At 37.3% G+C, this 12,824-nt stretch overlaps 1 protein-coding gene across 1 annotated transcript; it reads right to left on the bottom strand.

Moving 5' to 3' along the window:
• Positions 1-6,088: 6,088 nt before the first annotated feature.
• Positions 6,089-8,820, bottom strand: LOC127935504 (MARCKS-related protein 1-B). The gene is made up of 2 exons (XM_052533425.1): positions 8,521-8,820; positions 6,089-7,399 (listed from the first exon to the last, which is right to left on the bottom strand). The coding sequence occupies exons 1-2, from the start codon at positions 8,605-8,607 to the stop codon at positions 6,863-6,865; spliced, it is 624 nt and encodes a 207-aa protein (XP_052389385.1). The 5' UTR covers positions 8,608-8,820; the 3' UTR covers positions 6,089-6,862.
• Between the last annotated feature and the right edge of the window lie 4,004 nt (positions 8,821-12,824).

Below are 12,824 nucleotides of genomic sequence, written 5' to 3'. Positions count from 1 at the left end.
GCGTTGCTACTGCGCGTCTCCGCCAATCATTGTAATCAAGTATTTAGGTTTAGTTCTATTTACTTCACAGCTGTTTAAACGTCATATAGACCTATAGACATATAAACATATAGACCGAGAATAAAAAAATCACTTCTGATAGGTTACTTCTGATTTTTATTACCTTGTCATTAACTCATAAACAGAAATTACGAATGTAAGTTGCCTCCTTAAAGTGTTTTTCCTCAACAATGATAATAACTGATAGAAAAGATCTCCCACTGTCAGCAGTGCTCTGCTCTGTACTGTTACTGATTACTACGTGATGAAAACTATAGTCACTGATGTAATCTAGACTCTACTTTTGGATTACTTCAGGCTATATTATTTTTGACCTTACTTGTTTATATATTGGAATAGGATTATTGTTATAAAAGAGAGAAATAATGTGTGTGTGTGTGTGTATGTATGTATATATATATATATGTATGTTTTCTCCAGGGTTTCCCATAAATAATAAATAAATAATAAAAGAACAGCAGTGGTTTTATGGTTTGATGAAAATATCACAATTAATTAATAACAATTGAACATTTGATTGAATAAATTAAACTTTATTATTATTATTTTGTATGTATCCTTCCATCTTAGAAATATTGCCAAGCTATGAAACATGTTAAATTAAATTGAATTAAATTAAATTAAAACAACCAATATAAACCACTTGAACACTAAAAATATTTTATATTTCATTTGTTTAGCTGGATGTCAATATCACTAAGTTTGAAAAATAGGTTTTTACATTTTGTTTTTCAAGACTTATTAATTGATTAAAGTAACTGGATATTTTGATGGCATAGCATTTCTAGCTAAATACCATTTTAGTAATTTAATATAATACATTCTAATTGAATGAATGGTCCTTTTGTCCCAAAAATCAGAAGCATGGATTGCATTTATATGGTTTATATTTTTACAAATTACATTACAAATACCATCCATGTGTGTTAACAAATCAGACCTAGTATAAACGGTCTAAAAGTTATCACAAAAGTGCATTTGTGATTATTTTTTTTTAAACAGAATACAATACCAAATCACAAAACTAAAAATAGCCGATTTAACTGATTCTGTAAATTGTAATGTGTTTAAAAGACAAAAGCCTTCCAAACAGAAATACAGGGTTAAATAATTAATTGACTGCTAAAGGTTGATTAGATATGACTTTTTTTTCTTTTTTTCTGCAGTAGGAATATACTTTGCTTTTGATTTTAAGTAAATTAGTAGATTATAACTGCTTTAGAGGGAATAAAAGTTAGCCTAAAAACAATAAATCAGGTATATTTATACATCTTAGGTTATCTATCAAAGTTATTGTTTTGGTATAATCTGAAATCAACTGAATTTTAAATAATGAAAATACAGTTAATTTATATTGCACTTCTCAAGGTACTCAGACACAAAGATATGAATAAACACATATAACAAGCACATAAAAATAACAAAAGTAATATAATAAAACCAATATCATCCAACATAAATCATATTAAAAGCAACTCTAAAAGGTGTTATATATATATATTTTAATTTGAATTTGAACAGACATATCAGCACTATCAGATATATTTCCATTTATATAATTAAATTATTTTAGAGTGAATTCTGCCCGACGATGAATGCATAAACCTCATTAAGAAAAAAGTGCCAAAAAGTAAGGAGAGAGGGTTAATTCTTTTAACCCAGTAATGTTGGCTCAATACACATGACAAAAGTGTTTGTCAGAATAGAGATGCAATAAAACAAACAGAAACCCAAGACAATGTGCATTAAATATTCCTAAACATGTGCACTTGTGCTGCTCATGTGAAACTCGAAAATGTTGCAAGTGTGACTGTAGGACTTCAATTCAACACATGATGGAGCCATATGTTTATATTTGAGCCCTTACCATCCAGACACAGACAGAAAAAAAACAATTAAAAGTACAGTAAAGCAATTAATTCATTAATTTACATGCCTATTTTCGTATATTAATCAGTCCATCACCAGATGCTTCCATACCTTCCTAAAAAATCTTAAGGATTTTATTTTTTTTTTGAAAGAAAAATGCAATGTAATTCATACAACTAATTTGGACATCATTAATAAACAAGCAAAATCGATGAAATGTGAAGCATAAGCATGTAATAAAATAGAAAGAGACTATTGATTATTAGATATTTCTGAGAGGAAATGAGCATTTCCTTTGGTACCCCAGTCTTATATTACGTTATTTTTATTTGAAGGGAAGTAAATTTCAGTGGATATAATATTAGAATGTATATTATATACACTATACTGTATGTAAACACATTACATTACTGATTAGATTTCAGCGTGGTTTGTTGCATGTCTCTGCCATATAGTACGAATAGGATGTTTTATTTTTTCCCAAATGGATTCTTTTTACATATATCAATGTAGGTGAAGTGGCTTATGAGAGACGTGCAAAAACATTAATATGTTCTAAACATATTAATAGATATGTTATAAAAAATTGATGTCACTTCCTGTTTGTTGCTGTCCTGTGTTTTGAGTTTGAGCTCTGTCAAGCTAATTCATCATTTATTTATTTTTTATCTTAAAATCAATTTTATACACCATCATTTTCATTTCTATAATGTGTGAATATATCCCCTCATATTCTACAACAAAAGTGCCTGGTTATCACTGGATTTATTTTGATTTCTCAAGTCACTATTAGCCCATTAGCATCATCAGCGTGGTTGCCGCTAATCTCACTCAAATTAATAATACTCTATTCACACGCATTACCATTGTTTTACTCACTACATGCATTAATGGCAGGTGTGTGTCTACCTTTGAGTGCAGATGAGGACACGTTTGAGAGGCCGCTGGAGGCCGTGGAGAAGCAGATCAGTGGAGGTGATCTGGAGGTGAGACGGGCCCAGCTGAGAGAGTGGAGAGCCACGCTGGAAACCTCCCGGGCTGATGCTCATAAGAGCGGTGTAAGTATACAGCACGCTGCTGACTCTCCCACCACCTCTACTCCATGTGTTTCCAGGATACAATCTTCCCAGATGTCCTTCTTTCTGGCGCCGGGACACCACTGACCCTGGGTGCACCAGCAGCGAAAGACGCAAGCCAGGCCCCGGGCGCAGACCTCTCCCCCTCTGCAGCCTACAGTCTTCGAGATCTCCATCCAAAACCACTTTGCTCCCCTCCGGGAGACAGAATACAATGCTGTGCTCATCGGAGACTCCATCGTCCGACACGTCCATGCTAGGTTTGCTGAAGGTAAAGTGCACACTCACTGTTTCCCTGGTGCTCATGTTCTCAATGTTTCTGTGCAGATACTGACGATCCTGAAGGCCGACGAGAGCCCCAGAGAGGTCGTACTTCATGCCGGGGTTAACGACACTACGCTGCGGCAGACGGTGACGCTGAAGAGGGACTTCAGGAGCCTAATCGAGATGCCCGCAGCGACGATCATTGTATCAGGATCACTCCCCATGTATTGATGCGGACATGAAAGGTGCAGTAGACTTTTTGCTTTAAATGAATGGTTATTGTCATTGTGTAAAAAAACAGAAACTGCTCTTTATTAATAATTGGAATCTTTTCTGGGAGTGTCCTAGGCTTTTTCGTGCTGATGGCCTGCACCCCAGCAGCATCGGAGCAGAACTCCTGTCAGACAACATCTCTAAGATGTTACAGTCCATATGACTAGTATGCCAATTCTCAAATAAATGAACAAAAACAACTTTCGAAGTTTGGGCTTCTAAACATTAGATCACTCACGCCCAAAGTAGTTATTGTAAATTAAATTATCACAGACAATAGTTTTGATGTACTCTGCTTGACTGAAACCTGGCTAAAACCAAATGAATATAGGCCTATTGGTCTAAATTAGCCTCCACCATGCTATTGTTATTAGCATGAGCTTATCTCAATGTTACCAAGAAAACAGGATACAGGTTTAACTCATTCCACATACTTCTGCTTAATGTTACACTGTCAGATATGCAAAAGATATCTATTGTATCTCTTGCTCTGGCTACTGTGTATAGACCATCGACCTACACAGATTTCCTAAAAGAATTTGCAGATTTCCTCTCAGACCTATTAGTTACTGTCAAAGCGCTAATTGTCTGAGATTTTATCACTCACATAATCCAAATGATGTATTAGGACTTGCGTTTAATTACCTAATAAACTCTTTTGGAGTCGACCAAAACGTCACCGGGCCAACTCATCGTCAACATCATACTCTAGATTTAATTATATCGCATGGAATCAATCTTAATGATATAGATCTCGTACCTCAAAGTGATGATGTTACTGACTGTTTCCTTGTATGGTACATGCTGCATATTACTCTTATTAACTATATGGCTCTGCGTAATCATCCAGGAAGAACTATTGTTCCAACCAGTAAAGATAGATTCACAAATAACCTGCCTGATTTATCTCAACTGCTCTGTGTATACCCAAAATACACATGAATCACATATCCGCAAAATCATAGAAAATAACCAAACCAATCCAATTTTTTATTTAGCACAGTGGCTAGATTAACAAAATAACTAGACGCCGCCCGATCTAAATATTCCCTCACAGTTTATAGAAATGACTTTATAAATTTATTCACTGATAAAATAGATAGCATCAAAAATACAAAAACAAATGTAGAATCTGCAGCATCTTGTAATTTATATCTATTCATCACACTTATAACAGTGCTTCCATTTCGCTACCATTTTGTTTACTTAAACGTGGAGTCATCTCATTTATCACCAGTAAAGTATAGAGCGCCACATGGATCTGTCCTAGGTCCTCTTCTATTTTCAATATACATGTTGCCCCTTGGTAATATTATTAGAAGATACGGGATTAGTTTCCACTGTTATGCTGATGATACTCAACTATATATCTTAACAAGACCAGATGAAACTTCTAAATTATCTAAGCTAACAGTGTATAAAAAAATTTAAAAGATTGGATGAAAAAATTATTTTCAATTAAATTTGGATAAAACAGATATTACTTGTCCAAAAAAAATCGTATTTCCCATGTAACAAAAACAGCATTCTTCCATCTTTGAAACATTGCCATGCTACAAAAGATGTTACGTGTTTCTGATGCAGAAAGGCCTGTTCATGCATTCATGACCTCTAGACTGGACTGCTGTAATGCACTGCTAGGTTGTTGTCCTGCATCTTCAAAAAACAAGCCACAGGTAGTCCAAAATGCAGTGGCTAGAGTCCTTACCAAGTCAAGAAAATCTAAACATATTACCTCAATTTTACAGTCTCTGCACTGGCTAATTAAGTTCCTTATCATTTACAAAATACTCTGGACTTCTGGTATCTAGGATAGCAAAGTTCTCTAAAGGAGGTAGAGCTTTTTTGCATTTGGCTCCCAAACTTTGGAATAGCCTTCTGATAGTGTTCAGGGTTCAGACACACTCTCTCTGATTGAATTTATATTAGCCAGGCATTCAAATAATGCATCTCATAACCTGAATTGCAGTTATATCTATTCAGATGCACATTATTATTCTTTAGCTTGGGTTTAAAAAAAAAAAAAATTTTGCTTTGTTGGAACAGCAGCTACTCTAATCATGTCTCTATTTGTTTCTCTGTTTCTGCCGTGGGTTTTACATCCCATTGTATCTAGGATTTACACAAGCTTCAGTCTGGATCCAGAACACCTGAGAAGAGATGATGCAAACCCCTCAGAGGACCTCAGATGATGCCAACGCTGAAACCACATACAGAACTACCAAATTTTGCTATAAGTTTGATTGCAACATATTATAATTGTTGTTAATAGTGTTCATCATCTGTTTGATTACATCTTTTTGATTACAACAGATTACATCTGTTTGATTTTTCCGTACATTTTGTGCAAAATGTACATTAACTGAGATAATCACCACTAACAAGCTACAACTTAATATATTCTAAAAACATAATTTTCTGTAAAGCTGCTTTGCAGTGATTTGAATCGTGAAAAGCGTTATACAAATAAACTTGAATTTAATTGAATTCTGGGGGACTTTACCTTGGAAAGCAGCCACTGTGAAGAAGGACAAACACAAAGTGCGTATCTGTAGGTAACCAACATTTATTTACCATTATCAACTTTACAATAAAACCAGTAACATCTTTAAACATTAGCAAAATAAAGAACAAAATTGGTCAAATGTATTTACAGAGACCAAAAAGCAGATCAAGGCTCACATTTAACACATAACAATTCTGCTTCTTTTAAAACTTCAAATGTGAACATAGCAAGCTCAAATGTGTTTTTATTTTGTTTTGTTTTGTATTTTTTTTTTAAGCCAAGATGAAAATTAAAATGCGATTTCAAACAAACGAGACAAAGCCTTCTGGATATTGAAAATGGTTCTCTATACACCACAAAATACTTAAATTTGGGTTAAAATATAGGAATGTAGAAAGTTGGCAAGTCTTTTTCGATTTCCTTTTTTTTAACAGTCATTATATGTGGTGATGTTGATCTTGCACAATTCATTGGTAAGGTTGCATCTATTCTGTGGTGGGCTTGAAAGATGCTCCTCCTTGATCCCATCCTCAACTCACTATTGCGTTGACATCCCGCTTCCAAGAGGTTTCGGCCTTCGCTCGGAATTCCACATCTTTGAGCCATTATCAGGGAAGTGAACTAGTGAATCTAGTCTGTCATTTGTTGTTAATCTTGAAGAAAGTGGCACGAGGAGTCTTTTTTTTTCACATACATGTGTATATATACATATACATATATCCATGTATATATACATATGTATACATATACACATATATATAAATATATATTTTTTCTTGGAAAAACAGTTCACAAAGTCCTTTGTGAAGTACAATCACTCCTTCTGTTCGGATGGTGCGGGTGTTGAGCCGGTCTCCTCTGTTGGTTTTGTGGGCTCTGCAGCAGGTGCAGCAGCCTCTTCCTTGGGGGCAGCCGGTTCCTCAGCCTTGGCAGCGGGTTCCTCGGCCTTGGGGGTCTCTGCAGGGGCGGGTGTCTCCTCAGCCTTGGCCTCCTCCTCTTTCTTCTCCTCAGCGGCCGCCCCGTTCTCCTCGGGCTTCTCTTCGGCGACCGGAGCGGCATCAGCGGCGGCCTCTTCCTTCACCTCGGCGCTCTTCTTGTTCTTCTTCAGCGAGATCCCCTTGAATTTGAAGGAGTTCTTCAGGGAGAACTTCTTCTTCTTCTTTTTGGGGGTCTCCTTGGTGGCCTCGCCCTCAGGTTTGGCAGCATCTCCCTCAGCGGCAGGTGCTGGCTCGATGGCATCACCGGCTCCAGCCTCAGATTCCTTGGCTGCCTCCGCAGAACCGTTGGTGGTGGCGGCGTCTCCCTCTGCCTTGGCAGAGACGTCACCATTGGTCTTAACGTGGCCATTCTCCTGAGAAAGGAAAATGAAATTGTCAGTTTAATAATGCAGCACAAACCAATATAGATCAATATTTACTATAGGTCTACTATATACGTAGCAGGGCATTCCTTGAATCGTCGACGGACACATCAGTGACTCGTCACGTAAATAATGCATGTCTTCGAGGTGACGCCTTGCAGTAGCGCGCACCGCCGAGCGAGGGCGGTAGAAACACACACAACTCACACAATGCCGACCGAGACAGACGGCAGCTTTGGAACAAAAGACTGAGATCGAAAAAATTTCATTGAGCTTCATTCACTATTTACTCATCGACGATGGAATGACTACAAACGTCGAATTAAAAAAGTGACTTGAAATATAAGTACACTCATTGATAAGAATGGGGTTTTGTCACATATAACCCCAAAAGCTTGAAAAAAAAGTGGACTCTCGTCTGAGTGTCTAGACTTTAAAGCCCGAGCGTCTGCAAATTAAGACTCCACAAGATTCACAGAAAAAAAGCACAATCCGATATAATATAATTTAGAATGTAAAGAAAACAGGAACAAAAATCATAATAAATAAATAACAAACAAAACATAAAATGATATATGTATCCATTTTAATATAAAATACTATAATAAATATAAAGAAAAAAGGGAAATGATTTTAAAACACGACACTTTATTCTCAAATACCAATTACAACAGAATTTCCCAAATTGATCGCAACCCCCTGCTGTTAACCCATGCATAGTGAATACGTGCAGCATCCTCCTACACGGGCATTAAATGGAGATCTCATGGCAACAACACCGACCGTCTCCGAGCGCTAGAAACAGACTTACACCAAAATAAATCGTGAACAAGCATGAAAAAAGCATCCATTTTTCAGCTCGAGACAGAAAACCGTGTCTGGTCAGCCCCAATGTAAATTGCGTAATGAAATCATTAGGTTTTCCAGCGTGCCACGAGACATGAAATAATAAATAAGAGCATGCATGAATGGCAAACTAATATTTCCTTCTTTTTCACTACAAATCACCGCTTTCACTCTTTTCACCGCACTCGGAGCGATGGTTAAATCGCAACTCTCGCTGAAGCACTTGTTGGTCAGATGTGGGTGTGTCGCAGATGGAGATGAATTACCTGTCCGTTAGTCTTGACGGCAGCCGGGTCAGCATCGGCGGCTTTCCCCTCCACAGCCACTCCTCCCTTTGATGCCTGGGATCCCATTATGCTTAATGTGGTTTTAAAGTAAATTAAAAAGAACTGAAATTCAGGAAGGTGGGGGGAAAAAATTAATCCAGACCAACGGGCGTAGCGTGCATCCAAAGGCGCAAGGAAAGCGTGATTTATTTTTTTCGCTTCAATAAGGAAACCTCGAGATGATCCACTCCTGCCTTCCAGCCGTGAGCGTCGAGGGCGACCTACTATTACCAGTCCTGGTGTACAGCGCTTCAAGATAACCAAAGCCCCGCCCATGGGCGTGCCTCAGTAACGACAACCAATCTGAAACTCGGCCCCGCCCACTTATTTTACAGCCTAAGTCCCACCTCTTTTGACTTCGCATTATGTCCAAAGAATTAAAAAATGGCACCAGACTGGAAAGAAGATGGACCCGACGGGGTGACTTGTTGAATTGTCTGGTTACTGAAAGCAATGGGGTTTCAGTTTAACTGAACCCATTGAACTACACTCTAAAACTAAAGCATTGAGGACTGGTGAATATGCCTGTAGTTCATTATACTCGAGTGACTGTCTTCGAAGACGACACTAGTCTACCATTTAATGATCAATAGCAGTGCATACTTTCACCCACTTCTCTGATAAACAACCTGAATGCGTCATTAAACTGTTCATGGTCAATAGTGAATGCAGTGTTTACTTCAGAACAGAATTAACTGTTTAGATTTACACTGTAAGCTATCTTTTACATTCTGTTTTTTTTTTTCATTAATAATTTCTATTCTGTATAATATTTATATGAACACAACATTTATACCTGTGGTTAGAATACAGCAGCTCATTCCAGTGTTGAATTAGAAATCAATGTGTATGAAAAATATTTTTTGCTTGAAATGTTTAAATGTATTGTTTTTTTTTTTTTTTACAATGAACTGCATTACATGACAAAGCATAAAAGTGAATAAACAACAGCAAAAGTGTGATTTACAACACATGTAATAAATACTGAACCAAATAATGTTTTCATGTCACATTAATAAGTAACAGATGAATTTGCACCAGACTACCGTAAACTTTGATTGGACTCATGACCTTTGGCAATAAGAAAAGATAGAGACATCTCCTCCCTTTTAACAGTTGATAAGCCGATTTATTTTATGACCTCATCTATAAACGATTTTATAGTTAGTGCATTTTATGATTTGCATTTAGCATGGAAACAGACCGGTGACCCATTTTGAGGCTGGAATCCATCAGCTGAGAAAAGCTGTTTTATTGGGTCTCACTGTTTGTATTGATGATCAGATCTTCTCAACGTGCCACCAAGGATTCCCTGAAATATACTGTATTATACAACATAAAAATCTTTATCCATTTTTTTTTTACATTCTCTTTCTCCTCCATTCACATTTCCTTGTTGTTGTTTTTTTTTTCTTTCATAATTTCTCTTTGGCCTTGTAAATGGCATAAAGTCTAAACTGTTTGTGGTGGAATGCGAGGCATGTAAACGCTCATGAACAATGTTTCACCGCATCTGCATCTCGCCACTTTCTCAGAATGTCCAGAACCTCAGGGAGGGGGAGCGGGGCAGAATACAGTTTTTGTGTGTGTCAGATGAAAGAATCTACTGAATAAGCTCATGTATTGAAACATTCTCTTCTTCTTCCCCAGGGAGAGAGTCAGGGGGTTGGGTGTGATGGAGTGTGTGAGTGTGTGTGTGTGTGGGGGGGGCTTTTGTGGTGTGGTTAATTTTCTTGATGACGGGTCAGGACACATCACCTCATCATCCATGCGTCAGACTCTTGCTTTCCCCTTTCCTAATGGCTGCAAGGCCAATATTGTCACCAGATCATTTGAAAGTTGGAGGGAAGAGTAAATGGTAAATCGACAGTGACACCTGCAGTTCACACCTTCCATACAACACACATAGCTACTGGTAAAAATATGTATAGACTGAATGCACTGTAAGTCGCTTTGGATAAAAGAGTCTAAATGCATAAATGTAAATGCATGGCCAGCTCCTGCAGGAGCAAAATATTGCATATGAATGTCAATGGGTGTGTTGTTATGCCAATAATAGGCCCATCAGGCTGTGCAGGGCAGGGCAGGGCAGGTGAGAACTGGTTTTCAGTCACCGTTGAGCCCTGTGACTGTTTTGACCACAGCAGGGAGCGAGAGAGGAGGATGGTGATGGTGTAGCCTAAATGTGGGGGTTGATTGCCCTACAGCATCATGGACTCAACTGACTCTAGATGCTGACTTTACAGAATCCAGTTCAGGGGACACTGGGGGAAATTTGCCAAGGAAAGGATAAATGACACATTCAAGTCTCATAGAATTGTTCCCAACCATAGCAGGGTTTTTTTTTAGGCTCAATGGTCACCACTGTGACCTTTAGGTCAAGTGAGCAGAGTTCACATTCCTCTGAGTTTCCCAGATCCCCCTTGGTGCCTTTAACAGGCTTCTGAGCTGATGTGCTGCCCATCTCAGTGGAAATATCTCAGCATTCATCAGCCTTTTGTTACACGTGCCATGTTATAACTAAATAATCATGGGATGTTATCCCATACTGGTATTACTTCTTTTAATTTATATGCACAAATAGAGCAATACATAATATTAAACAGCAATGAATCTACATTCAAAAATGTGGGATCAGAAAGATTTTTTGATGTTTTTGAAGGAAGGAAGTATTTTATGCTCCTCCAAGGCTACATTTATTTGATCAAAAGCACAGTAATGTGAATTGTGATTGCAATTAAAAATAACTGTTTTCTATTTGAATTTTCAGCATCATTACTCTTGTCTACAGTTTTCATACAATAAAGTTTTAACTGCATTTATTTTAATATATATACATATCTATCTATCTATCTATCTATCTATCTATCTATCTATCTATCTATCTATCTATCTATCTATCTATCTATCTATATATATATATATATATATTTTTTTTTTTTACTTTAAATATGTCTTTACTCTCACTTTTGATATATGCAATGCATAAAAAAACGTAAATTGTGCATTTTATTCATTTATTGGAAAAATCGTTGAATCACTGAAATGTGATATTCTTGAGAGATGACAAAAGTTGTCTGAGATCAAAGATCAAATGTGTCATAGAAATGAATCAAACTTGAACAGTTTTAACATCTATAGTTTCATTCTGAGGTGCTACTGAAACATCTAAACTCATTCTCACACTTGGGAGTCACGAGACAAGGAAGAACTGTGAAACTATAATCTAATGAATGGGCTTTTAGAATACCTTTAACTTTAAAGTAATAGGCATTGTTTTTCTGTGCATCCAGAATTAGCAATTTCTTCATTTTGATCTTGGAGAGATTGTGGAGAGAATCATTCCATCCACAGTGAGGGAAACAACTATAGATAGGCAGATAACAGAAAGCATGTCTGTGTGTGTCATGCAAGAAACATGGACTAAACAACGGCACGCTCTCAGGAGCATGTGAGCTCTAGCATGTGATCGATTCGAGTCATGATAATTGTATAGATTATGTTATTTTGTATAAGACCAAGGGCAAGACTCCATGACTCAGCAGCACTCAGGGTCTCCTTCGGGTGAGAGAGGCGAGAGCTTTGAGACGGTGCACTTTTAAACTTTAAACTCAGCTGTCTGGAAGAGAAGTCAGCACATGTTTTTGCTCCAGTGTCCCCTGAGCAAACTTCGCCCCCGATCAAGGGGAGGTGCATGACCCACTCCAAACTCTGTCTATTTCTTATGCTTAATAGCATATCTCTTTCTCTCTAAGATATGGCCTATGGGCAGTTGACTGGTTTCTGCTATACTTAACGTGGGGCATCTTATCTTTTTCTTATTTTTATTTTTTTTCTCTTCAAAACACTCAATGGGCCTTTTTGTGTGGTTGCCCAGATTTCATGCCTGAACACAGAGTGAGATTTATATCCTCAAAGGCCCTATTGTTCTCCATTCAGAAGGCAACTGATGAGCATCACAAGCTGGGATGAGGGGAGGGAAGGGAGAGAGAGAGAGAACCAGAAGAGAGATGTAACATTGTATTGCTTAATAAATCGATTTATTACAAATTACTCACTCAATACAGTTTCAGACATAGTCAACTTTACACAAACATCCCTTTTTCTTCTTCCTATTAACCGAGAAATCTGACTAAACCGTTTTGCCAACAGTAAAAATTTCTGTTTTTACAAAAGAATGGTGCCAACTAGATTTTTTTTTCATTTTCAGAATTTTCTGGTTTTCGGGTGTTTCCACATCAGAG

This window comes from Carassius gibelio, chromosome A19 (genome assembly GCF_023724105.1).
Source record: "Carassius gibelio isolate Cgi1373 ecotype wild population from Czech Republic chromosome A19, carGib1.2-hapl.c, whole genome shotgun sequence".
Lineage (NCBI taxonomy): Eukaryota > Metazoa > Chordata > Actinopteri > Cypriniformes > Cyprinidae > Carassius > Carassius gibelio.
Note: the sequence above shows the minus strand (reverse complement) of the source record. Positions and strands in the feature narration are given on the sequence as shown.

Coding starts and splice junctions, on each gene's coding strand:
- LOC127935504 (XM_052533425.1), bottom strand. CDS start 8,607: ATGGGATCCCAGGCATCAAAGGGAGGAGTGGCTGTGGAGGGGAAAGCC. Junction 7,400..8,520: donor CCGTCAAGACTAACGGACAG/GTAATTCATCTC, acceptor TTCCTTTCTCAG/GAGAATGGCCACGTTAAGAC.